Genomic DNA, 12,920 nt, shown 5'->3' with positions numbered 1-12,920 from the left:
CCCGCATGCAGCCGGCACCTCCACACCCGAAAAGGCTTCGACGAACAGCTCATCCACTCTGGTTTGGCTGAAGGACTCATTTTCGACATAAAATAGATAAATGTTGTATTTATATTCATTGTTGCATGGTCATGATGTAACAAACACATAATTGTGCACATTTCCAGCAGGTTGGCCAGAGTGGATGTTTAGCCCATGAGCACACGGCTCCGTTATCGTGCTGCACTGACAGGAGCGAGGTCAGAGTTAGTGCGCACAGGAGCGAGAGTGTGGCTGAGATCTCTGCCCAGGCCTGCTATAAACAGAGACAGGGCCCATTAAAAAAAACCCTAGGGATATCTTTAGCGTGGCCACAAAGAGCACATGACCAATTCCCCCAGTATCAGAACGTGGATTACAGCACTCGCATATTAGGTGCACCCATAAGTGCTTTATTTAATCTAGAAATACAACGATTCGGCCACACAAAGTCTTTTTCCAGCATAGGAGACCTGGATCTACATAGGAGCTGTATATACAAAATGGTAGAATATTTGTACTTAAAGTGAATCTGTCACCTAATCTGAGAGCAGGGGCAGAGACCCTGATTCCAGCGTCACTTACTGCATTGCTTGCTGTAGTTTTTAGAAAAAAAATCACTGTTTTATCAGCAGGAGATTATCACTAGGTGATTAGTAAGCCTGCTGCCATGTAGTCCTCCATGTTCATGAGCTCTGTGTAACTCCGCCCCCTAACCATCCCCCAAACACACATATACACACATACATACACACATACATACACACACACATACATACACACACACACACACACACACACACACACACACACTGGCAGCTTTCTGCCTATGCACAGGGTATACAGAAAGCTGACAATCAGTGGTGTGGGTGGGGCTGTACAGAGCTCAGCATTCAAAGATATGCATCAGAGAAGACTGGGATTTTATCAAAACTGCAGCAAGCAGCGCAGTGAGTGATACATGGCTGGAATCAGGATCTCTGTCCCTACATCATGCTGCTCTCAGGTGGGGTCGCAGAAATTTGGTTACAGATTCCCTATCTGCACTGCTGCTTTACTATATAACACATGCAGCCTGCCCTGCCCCCTCCCTGGTGGCCCCCCGAGTCTGGCTGACATACCTTCAGTGTTTTAGTGATGCTTGATCCTGTTTATACACAATATGATTTGTACACTCATGGTACAGATCGGCCCTAAGGAAAGGGGAGGATGTATATCCAGAAATAGCTGCACACCTCACTGAGGTGACATTTGCACAACCAGAAATAGGAATGTCAATTGTTTAACTCTTTCCGGCTCATGGCTGCCTCTTCTGCTGAGGTGTAGTGAGTCAGGCAGCGGTTTATAATTTTTCATAATGGCACAACCGTGATGGCACAAGTGTCCCTAGAGCTGGTTATTAAAAGCCCATTAGGGCGTATGTAACTTACAGGTCTCTACAGTGAAGACCCCTAACATCCTTTTAATGAGGACCTCAGTTGCAAGAGAGAGAAAATGCAATTTATAATATGTCAAAACATGTGGCACCGGTAGAATATTAGGGCTAAGGCTTAGAACTGGTGGTTATACTAAAGCGTATTCCTGGGGTAATAGGCAGGGTACAGCCTTCGCTTGAGGTTGGGGGGCTACAAGTGACATCAGGAAAAAAAGATCATCGTCTACTATGGTCATCTGTTCTTCTGCACATGCTACATTAACACAGTGGTGGCTTAATACAAGAACAGAACTTTTCTTCTTGGTATCACCCCATTTATCTATCACGGCTGCATTTACACTAGCCAATTATCTCACCCAGGTATCATGAGGAACACTCACCTCCCTGTAATCTGCCAGTCACCTAAGCAAAGCACTCATTTAATGGGTGGAATTCGTTTTAAGCTTGATTCCAGAATAGTCGTTCTTGGCAGCACAGCATCCTGTGTAATCAGTGTGTGCTGGCGAGAGCAACGACGACGTGTGCACGAGCAATCTATTAGTGATAATTCTGTGGACATCTCATGTCGCGGTTGGCCTGTATACCACCATCTGCCAAGGTAAACTATCCTTTACTGTCATCTGTTCCCATAGAAAGGATCTAGGAACTTTAATGCATGTTATCACCATTACACATTGAGGATATGTTCTCTTGGTCACATTTTTAGGGTCGCAGATGAGGTCATTTTTTTTTTCCTGCTAAAGAAGTGAGAATATAAGCGGCTACACATCAAATGGTGCCCCAAGTCAAGATATGTGTGGACTTGAATGTCATCTATATCACAGAAATTTACCTAAAACTCATTGATGCACATGGGGAGTGAAGGCACAAGAGCTTCTATAGCACAAACTGCAGAAAACGTTCCTCTTGTCTGTGATAGAAAGATGTCCGTACACACAGAGCATTGGCAGTCCGGTTAGGGAGCCCATGCTGATCCCTGTCCAGTGTCCACCACCGAAAACTGAATCTGAGCATCAGAACAGGACCCTGGAGCAATGAAAGAAGGCGGCGGGGTCTGAGGAATCACCTCTTATATCCGGTGGACGGCTGAGTGCGTGAGCATCACTTACCTGGGGAAGAAACGCCACCAGGATGCGCTATGGGAAGAAGACAAGCCGCGGATCATATTGATGTAGGCTGCACGGTGGCTCAGTGGTTAGCACGGCAGCCTTGCAGCACTGGGGTCCTGGGTTCAAATCCCACAAAGGACAACATCTGCAAGGAGTTTGTATGTTCTCCCCGTGTTTGCGTGGGTTTCCTCCGGATTCTCCGGTTTCCGCCCAACTCCAATGACATACTGATAGGGAATTTAGATTGTAAGCCCCAATGGGGGCAGTGCCGATAATGTCTATAAATTGTCTGAGTTGTAAAGCGCTGCGGAATATGTTGACGCTATATAAATAAAAAGACTATGTGCCCACAATGCAGAAATGCTCCGGATTTTTCCTGAGCATTTCTGCATCTCCCTGCCAGGGACAAGCGGATGTGAAGCGTTCTTCACTTGCATTTCCGCATGCGGGTTGTCAAGCGCTTTCCAAGCGATTTTAGCATCACTTGGAAAGTGCTTGACAACTTGGTCACACTATATAAATCCATGCAAACGGCTTGGATTTATATAGTGTTACCGAAAGAATGGTAAAAAAAATAAATATTATACTTACCTTCTGATGGCCCCCGGTGTCCTTGTCTCGGCTTGCCGGCAGCTCGCGGTAGACTAAAGGATCTGCCGACGTCAGCGGTCGTGTGACCCGTCACATGACTAAATGACGTCACCACAGGCCCTTTAGTCTATTGCGAGCTGCCGGCAAGCCGAGACAAGGACACCGGGGGCCATCAGAAGGTAAGTATAATATTTATTTTTTATTTTATTCTTTTTTTTACAGGTACTATGGTACCCGGGTCCAGAGAAGAGTCTCCTCTTCTCCAAACCCGGGTACCATCCGCACATTGAAACTCATGGATTCATCATGTACAGATTCAGTGATGCAGATGACATGCGTTCCAATGCAAGTCAATGGCGGCGAAAACATAGCGCTTCCGCAAAATAATTGGTAGTGCTGCAGATTTTTCCGCAATGATAATCCGCAGCAGAAATTTCCGCAGCATGTGCACAGCACATGCGGATTATCATTGGGGAACATGGCAGGCCTTCTACCAAGCGTTTTTTAAGGTTTTCTGCAGCGGAATTGCCGCTGCAGAAACGCTTAAAAACGCATAGTGGGCACACAGCCTTATTAAGATTATTATGTAGGGAATTTTTTACATTAATCTCCTGAAAGAGGACACTGCCATTAGAGAATACCGAAGCTGCAGGAAGGAGGGTACTAGTCTGTACAATGATTAGGTAGGTGATATGTGTCACATCCACATGATGCCAGGATCTAAGGTTTTCTAGCAGAACATTACTCAGATCATCACTCTGCCTCCGCGGCCTGTCTTCTTCCATAGTGGATACTGGTGCTCTCTCGTCTCCAGAAAATTGATGCACATGCACCCAGCCGTCCACATGATGGAAAATGTGATTCATCAGATTAGGCCACCTTCTTCCCTTACTCCATGGCCCATTTATGATATGCATGTTGAATTTTCAGACGGGGTCAGCATGGGCCACCTTTGGTCACCTACAAACAAGCAAGATTTCTGGCTCTCACAGACCTGTAACTTCTTCTTTAAGAGGCTCCTCTGTCCTCCACTCATTACCTGTAGTACTGGCACCTGTTTGAACTTTTTATCAGTATAAAAGACACCTGTCTGCAACCTCAAACAGTCATACTCCAAATTCCACTATGATAAAGACCAAAGAGCTGTCGAATGACACCAGAAACAAAATTGTAGCCTTGCACCAGGCTGGGAAGACTGAATCTGCAATAGGCAAGCAGCTTGGTGTAAAGAAATCAACTGTGGGAGCAATAATTAGAAAATGGAAGACCTACAAGACCACTGAGAATCTCCCTCGATCTGTGGCTCCACACAAGATCTCACCCCGTGGGGTCAAAATGATCTCAAGAACTGTGAGCAAAAACCACAAGGGGGGACCTAGTGAATGACCTGCAGAGAGCTGGGACCAGCGTTACACAGGCTACCATCAGTAACACACTACGCCGCCATGGACTCAGATCCTGCAATGCCAGACGTGTCCCTCTGCTTAAGCCATTACATGTCCGACCTGTCTGAAGTTTGCTAGAGAGCATTTGGATGATCCAGAAGAATATTGGGAGAATGTCATATGGTCAGATGAAACCAAAATAGAACTGTTTGGTAGAAACACAACTCGTCGTGTTTGGAGGAGAAAGAATGCTGAGTTTCATCCAAAGAACACCACTCCTACTGTGAAACATGGGGGTGGCAACATCATGCATTGGGCTGTTTCTCTGCCAAGGGACCAGGACGACTGATCCATGTACATGAAAGAATGAATGGGGCCATTTATCGTGAGATTTTGAGTGCAAACCTCCTTCCATCAGTAAGGGCATTAAAGATGAAACATGGCTGGGTCTTTCAGTATGAAAATGATCCCTAGCACACCGCCAGGGCAACGAAGGAGTGGCTTCATAAGAAGCATTTCAAGGTCCTGGAGTGGCCTAGCCAGTCTCCAGATCTAAACCCTATAGAAAACCTTTGGAGGGAGTTGAAAGTCCGTGTTGCCCAGCGACAACCGCGAAACATCACTGCTCTAGAGGAGATCTGCATGGAGGAATGGGCCAACATACCAGCCACAGTGTGTGCCAACCTTGTGAAGACTTACAGAACACGTTTGACCTCTGTCATGGCCAACAAAGGATATATAACAAAGTATTGAGATGAACTTTTGTAATTGACCAAATACTTATTTTCCACCAAAATTTAAAAAAAAAAATTCTTTCCAAATCAGACAATGTGATTTTCAGGATTTGTTTTCTCATTTTGTCTCTCATAGTTGAGGTCGACCTATGATGTCAATTACAGGCCTCTCTCGTCTTTTTAAGTGGGAGAACTTGCACAATTGGTGGCTGACTAAATACTTTTTTCCCCACTGTAAGTATTCGGTCACCTAGCAAGAATTCTGGCTTTCACAGGCCTGTTAGTTTTTCTTTAAGAAGCCCTCCCACTCTGCACTCATTACCTGTATTAATTGCACATTTTTGAACTCTTTACCTGTATAAAAGACACCTGTCCACACGCAACCAATCACACTCCAACCTCTCCACGATAGCCAAGACCAAAGTGCTGTCTAAGGACACCAGGGACAGAATTGTAGACCTGCACAAGACTGGGATGGGCTACAGGACAATAGGCAAGCAGCTTGGTGAGAAGGCAACAACTGTTGGCACAATGATTAGAAAATGGAAGAAACACAAGATGACTGTCAGTCTTCTACAGTCTGGGGCTCCATGCAAGATCTCGCCTCATGGGGTAAGGATGATTCTGAGAAAGGTTGTAATGAGCCAGAACTACACAGGAGGGCCTGGTCAATGACCTGAAAAGAGCTGGGAGCACAGTCTGAAACATTACCGTTAGTAACACACTGCGCCGTCATGGATTAAAATCCTGCAGGGCACGCAAAGTCCCCCTGCTCACGTCAGCATGAGTCCAGGCCCTTTTGAAGTTCGCCAATGACCTTCTGCATGCTCCAGAGGAGGTTTGGGAGAAGGTCATGTAGTTACATGAGACCAAAATAGAACTTTTTGGTATCAACTCCACTCGCCGTGTTTGGAGGAAGAAGGATGAGTTCAACCCCAAGAGCACCGTCCCAGCTGTGAAACATGGTGGGGGAAACATCATACTTTGGAGGTGCTTTTCTGCAAAGGGGACAGGACGACTGCACCATATTGGAGGGAGGATGGATGGGGTCATGTATCGCTAGATTTTGGTGAACAACCTCCTTCCCTCAGTAAAAGCATTGAAGATGGGTCGTCCAGCAGGACAATAACCCGAAACACACAGCCAGGGCAACAAATGAGTGGCTCTGTAAGAAGCATTTCAAGATCCTGGAGTGGCCTAGCCAGTCTCCAGACCTGAACCCAATAGATAATCTTTGGAGGGAGCTGAAACTCAATGTTGCTCAACGACAGCCCTGAAACCTGAAAGATCTGGAGAAGATCTGTATGGAGGAGGGGGCCAAAATCCCTGCGGCAGTGTGTGTGCAAACTTGGTCAAGAACTACAGGAAACGTCTGACCTCTGTAATTGCAAACAAAGGATTTTGTACCAAATATTAAGTTCTGTTTTTCTATTGTGTTAAATACTTATTTCATGCAATAAAATGCTAATTAATTATGTAAAAATCATACAGTGCGATGTTCTGGATTATTTTTTTTTTACGTTTCTGTCTCTCACAGGTGAAGTATACCTACAATAAAAATTACAGACCTCTTCATTCTTTGTAGGTGGGAAAACTTGCAAAATTGCCAGCGTATCAAATACTTATTTTCCCCAATGTATAGGTAGGTACTGACACCATCTATCATAGACAGGAGGAGCAGTGCAGGGCGTGTGCTGGAAAACAAGTCCCATCCATAGAGGCTGCACCTCACAACTTGTTTGTGATATGTTCATTATCGGGCAATAGAGGGCTCTGCCCTGACAATTATTGGAGAGAAGACGATGATAGGTGACCCCTGCGTGTCTGATGAAGTAAAGAGTCCCAGAAGGGTTTTTATTTTTTTTGTATTGGTGGAGTAATTTTGAAACATTTATGTTATCTAAGATGGAAATTGATATAAGGGCCCATTATTGACATTACAAATAGTGTTTTATGCTCTGGCGGATGCAGTCCATCTGTGCAGGATATGAACGGTCATTAATTATACTACAAATACTACATTTCCCTTAGATGCCTCTGCTAGGTATATGTATGGCTGACCTTAAGGCTATGTGCCCACAATGCAGAAATGCTCCGGATTTTTTCCTGAGCATTTCTGCATCTCCCTGGCAGAAAAAACGCATGCGGATTGTACATGCGGATTTTACATGCAGTTTTCCTGCCAGGGACTTGCGGATGTGAAGCGTTCTTCACATGCATTTCCACATGCGGGTTGACAAGCGCTTTCCAAGTGATTTTAGCATCACTTGGAAAGTGCTTGACAACTTGGTCACACTATATAAATCCATGCAACCAGCATGGATTTATATAGTGTGACCGAAAGAATGGTAAAAAATAAATATTATACCGTATTTTTCGGACTATAAGACGCACCGGACCATAAGACGCACCTAGGTTTTAGAGGAGGAAAATAGAAAAAAAATGTAAGCAAAAAATGTGGTCACGATGCACTGTTAAGGGGGAGCGGGTCTGCTGCTGACACTGGAATAGGGGTAATGTCCCCAAATTCTGATAATATCCACCATCCTGGTAGATATGCCCCACCTTCCTATTATATGTGGCTCCCATCCCTATCCTGGTATGCATGGCACCCCTCATCCCTAGTATGCATGGCATCCCTCATCCTTATCCTGGTATGCATGTCAACCTTAGTCCCTATCCTGGTATGCATGGCCACCTTCATCCCTATCCTGGTATGCATGGCACCCCTCATACTTATCCTGGTATGCATGGCACCCCTCATCCCTATCCTGGTATGCATGGCACCCCTCATCCCTATCCTGGTATGCATGGCACCCCTCATCCCTATCCTGGTATGCATGGCACCCCTCATCCTTACCATGGTATGTATGGCCCCCTCATCCTTACCCTGGTATGTATGGCCCCCTCATCCTTATTCTAGTATGCATGGTCCCCCTAATCCCCATCAGGCTGCACATAAAAAATAAACACTACTACTCGCTTTTCTTCTCTCTCCTCCAGCGCTGCATCCTGTCTGCCCACACTGATCTCTACATGTGAGCCGTGCATGACGTCACTGCCATGCGCCCTCACAAGGTGAGATCAGCTGCCGGAAGTCACTGCTCCCCACGCTGGAACTATGTGCGCGGGGAGCAGTGACTTCATGCTCCTTAATAGCCGGCACACAGCGTAGCTGTGCTGCGGCTCCTGCTGCTGCCGGGCGATCGCATGTGCCCTCTGTTAAAGGGCATGAATATTCACCCCCTCCCCACGCCCATGGTGAATATTCATGCCCTTTAATAGCGGGCACATGCGATCGCCCGGCAGCAGCTGGAGCCGCGCTGCTGATACACTGTGTGCCGCTATTAAGGAACATGAATATTCAGTGCTCCCCACGCCTATGGGCGTGGGGAGCAGTGAATATTTATTTTCTTTAGCAGCGGGGACAGTGTAGACTGCAGCGTGTGGCTGCTGCCTTCTGTGCCCCGCTCCTCTGCTGCAACCGCTCCCCCCAGCACAGTGTGTGTGTATGTATATATATATATATATATATATATATATATATATATATATATATATATATATATACATATATATATATATATATATATACATACATATATACACCCCCCCCCCACCCAGCAACATTCGGACCATAGGAGGCACCCCACAGAAAAAAGTGCGTCTTATAGTCTGAAAAATACGGTACTTACCTTCTGATGGCCCCCGGTGTCCTTATCTGATCCATCCTGGCTTGCCGGTAGCTCGCGATGGTCTAAAAGGACCTGCCATGACATCAGCGGTCGTGTGACCCGTCACATGACTAAATTACGTCATGGCAGGTCCTTTTAGACCATCGCGAGCTGCCGGCAAGCCAGGATGGATCGGATAAGGACACCGGGGGCCATCAGAAGGTAAGTATAATGTATATTTATTTTATTCTTTTTTTTTTACAGGTACTATGGTACCCGGGTCTGGAGGAGAGTCTCCTCTTCTCCAAACCCGGGTACCATCCGCACATTGAACCGCATGATATCCACATGTGCAGATGCAGTGATGCGGATTCCATGCGTTCCAATGCAAGTCAATGGCGGTGAAAACGCTGCGCTTCTGCAAAATAATTGGCAGTGCTGCTGATTTTTCCGCAATGATAATCATTAGGGGAAATTTCCGCAGCATGTGCACAGCACATGCGGATTATCATTGGGGAACATGGCAGACCTTCTACCAAGCGTTTTTTAAGCTTTTCTGCAGCGGAATTGCCACTGCAGAAACGCTTAAAAAACGCATAGTGGGCACACAGCCTAACTCTTCTCTTTCTGATCAGCTGTTACTTACTCCGCCGGATGGAAACGCTCTGAGCAGAGCTGCAAAGGTTTTCCATATGCTTCTTTGTTCCTTCCACACAAGAGTGTAAGGTGCGAGCAGTCTTGCAAGATATAACCTCTTCTCTTCCAGTGTAGTCTATGCTGTTTGTTATCTATATTGTGTTTATATATCTTATATGGAGATAGATGCATACAACCTACATATTTATATAAATGTATGTACAGTGACATGTAAAAGTTTGGGCACCCCTGGTCAAAATTACTGTTATTGTGAACAGTTAAGAAAGTTGAAGATGAAATGATCTCTAAAAGGCCTAAAGTTAAAGATGACACATTTCCTTTGTATCTTAGGGAAAATCTATATATTTTCAGAGTTTACATTTTAAAAATTACAAAAAGGAAAATGGACCGATGCAAAAGTTTGGGCACGCTGCATTGTTATTACCTAGTAGCACCTCCTTTTGAAATCATCACAGCTTGTAAACAGTTTTTGTAGCCAGACAAGAATATCTCAATTCTTGTTTCAGGGATTTTCATCCGTTCTTCCTTGGAAAATTCTTCCAGTTCTGTGAGATTCCTGGGTCCTATTGCATGCACTGCTATTTTGAGGTCTAGCCACAGATTATCAATGATCAGATCAGGGTCATTGTAAAACCTTCAGCTTGCTCCTTTTGAGGTTGTCTATTGTGGATTTTGACACGTGTTTAGGATCATTATCCTTTTGTAGAAGCCATCCTCTCTTCAACTTCAGCTTTCTAACACATGGTGTTATGTTTGCATCAAGAATTTGTTGAAATTTCATTGAGTCCATTCTTCCTTCTACCCATGAATTGTTTTCCGTACCATTGGCTGCAATACAATCCCAAAGCATGAGTGATCCACCAACATGCATAATGGTTGGCGAGATGTTCTTTTCCTGAAATTCTGCCCTTTCTTCTCCACACATACCTTTGATAAAATGCATCAGGCTTGTTTAGATATTGTTTTGCTACTTCTGACGCTGAATTTTATGGTGAGGGTGCAGTAGAGGTTTTTTTCTGTTGACTGTTCCATGAAGGCCATATTTGTGCAGGTGTCTCTGAACAGTAGAACAATGTACCACAACTCCAGAATTTGCTAAATCTTTCTGAAGATCTTTTGCAGTCAAGCGGGGGTTCTGATTTGCCTCTCCAGCAATCCTACGAGCAGCTCTCACTGAAATTGTGCTTGGTCTTCCAGACCTTATCTTGACCTCCACTGTTCCTGGTAGCTGCCATTTCGAACTAAGGAAAGGACAACTTGAAAATTCTTTGCTATCTTCTTATAGCCTTCTCCTGTTTTGTGGGCCTCCACCATGTTCATTTTCCGAGTACTAGGCAGCTGCTTAGAAGAACTCATGGCTGCTGTTTATTTGGCACAAAGTTAGAGGAGGCTGGGTTTTTATAAAGCCGAGAAACTTGCATCTCCTGGCCTTTCCTAACGATGATAGTGAACAAACCATAACCCTAACAGGCTAATTACGGTCTGAAACCTAAGTCAAAGTTATCTGAGCACACAAATCTCCAAGAGTGCCCACATTATTTTTGCCTCAAATACAAAGGAAATGTTTCGTCTTTAACTTTAGACCTTTTAGAGATCATTTCATCTTCAACATTGCTTAACTGTTCACAATAACAGTAATTTTGACCAGAGGCCCCAAACCTTTACTTGCCACTGTATACATGTTTTGTTGTGTTTTTATTTGACAGGTGGTGAACTCTAGAACCATCTCTAATCCTCAGAAACTGAGAAGCATTGCACAAAAAATCCTATTACAAATCAATTGCAAGCTGGGGGGCGAGCTGTGGGGCGTGGACATCCCACTGGTGGGTATTTCACATTGAGGCTGTTCTGCCATCTTGCTTTATTGGCATTGTTACATTATAGATGAATCTAGGTGCAATACTTTATGGCTCATTATTGTAGAAAGTTTTCATAAATGTTACATAATCACGTATTTCTGATTTTATTTTTCTTTAATAAACAAATATTTTTTACAATCCTCTTTAGGAGAAGAGGAAAAAAAAGAAATAATTTCTAGGTTTATTATAAGTTCTGACCAGGGCAATTTGCAATTTTACTTTTTTACATTTTCATTTTCCCTTCCCTTCTTCAATTAACATTATTTTTGCATCCATAAGCGTATGAGGGCTTGTTTTTTGCTGGACGAGTTGTAGTTTTGAATTCCACCATTTATTTTTTCATTCAATGTACTGGAAAAGAAGTTCCAAGTACGGTGAAAACTAAGTAATTCCACAATTGTTTTTTGAGTTTTGTTTTTATAGCATTCATTGTGCTGTAATATGACTTGGCAATATGATTCGCTAGGTCAGTACAAGTACAGCGATACAAAACCTGTATTTTTTTATTTATAATTTTTTGAGTGGTAAAAAAATAAATAAAAAAAAATTGCTTGTGTCTCCATGTTCCAAGACCAGTAACATTTCATTATATCTGTCAATGGAGCTATTTTTTTTTTTTTTTTTGCCCTAGCTAGGCATTTATATTGATACCATTTTGGGGAAGATCCAACGTTTTGATCACTTTTTATTACATTTTTTTTTTGTGGTGTCTGGAAAAATGCAATTTTGGTGGGTCCATTTTTTCACTTGTTACGCAGGTTGCAGATTAGGCTAACTCATTTTATATTTTGATAGATTTGACGTTTACGGACACAGATACCAAAATGTTCAACTTTATTATTATTTTTCTAGGGGAAAAAGAGATGTGATTCAAATTTATATACAGTACAGACCAAGTTTGGACACACCTTCTCATTTAAAGATTTTTCTGTATTTCCATGACTATGAAAATTGTACATTCACACTGAAGGCATCAAAACTATGAATTAACACACGTGGGCTGGACCGCAGAGTGAAGGCAAAAGCGCCAACAAGTGCTAAGCATCTCTGGGAACTCCTTCAAGATTGTTGGAAGACCATTTCCGGTGACTACCTCTTGAAGCTCATCAAGAGAATGCCAAGAGTGTGCAAAGCAGTCATCAAACCAAAAGGTGGCTACTTTGAAGAACCTAGAATATAAGACATATTTTCAGTTGTTTCACACTTTTTTGTTAAGTATATAATTCCACATGTGTTAATTCATAGTTTTGATGCCTTCAGTGTGAATGTACAATCTTCATAGTCATAAAAATACAGAAAAATCTTTAAATGAGAAGGTGTGTCCAAACTTTTGGTCTGTATTGTATATACTGTATATGTTATTTAAAACCAATATTTTTTTTATTTACAGTTGTGCTCAAAAGTTTACAAACCCCGGCAAAATGTTTTCTCTTTTTAAATCTTAATGACAACCAAAAA

At 43.4% G+C, this 12,920-nt stretch overlaps 1 protein-coding gene across 1 annotated transcript in view; it reads left to right on the top strand.

Moving 5' to 3' along the window:
* PIWIL2 (piwi like RNA-mediated gene silencing 2) overlaps window positions 1-12,920 on the top strand; it is a 151,124-nt gene that overhangs the window by 118,718 nt on the left and 19,486 nt on the right. Inside the window, exon 19 of the mRNA XM_073654043.1 lies at window positions 11,310-11,426. Within this exon, the coding sequence (XP_073510144.1) occupies window positions 11,310-11,426 (117 nt within the window). The remainder of the gene's footprint in view (window positions 1-11,309; window positions 11,427-12,920) is intronic.

This window comes from Phyllobates terribilis, unplaced genomic scaffold, assembly GCF_046119375.1.
Source record: "Phyllobates terribilis strain yellow unplaced genomic scaffold, ASM4611937v1 Scaffold_11__3_contigs__length_659146591, whole genome shotgun sequence".
Taxonomy (NCBI): domain Eukaryota; kingdom Metazoa; phylum Chordata; class Amphibia; order Anura; family Dendrobatidae; genus Phyllobates; species Phyllobates terribilis.
This window is presented reverse-complemented; position numbering and strand designations above follow the sequence as displayed.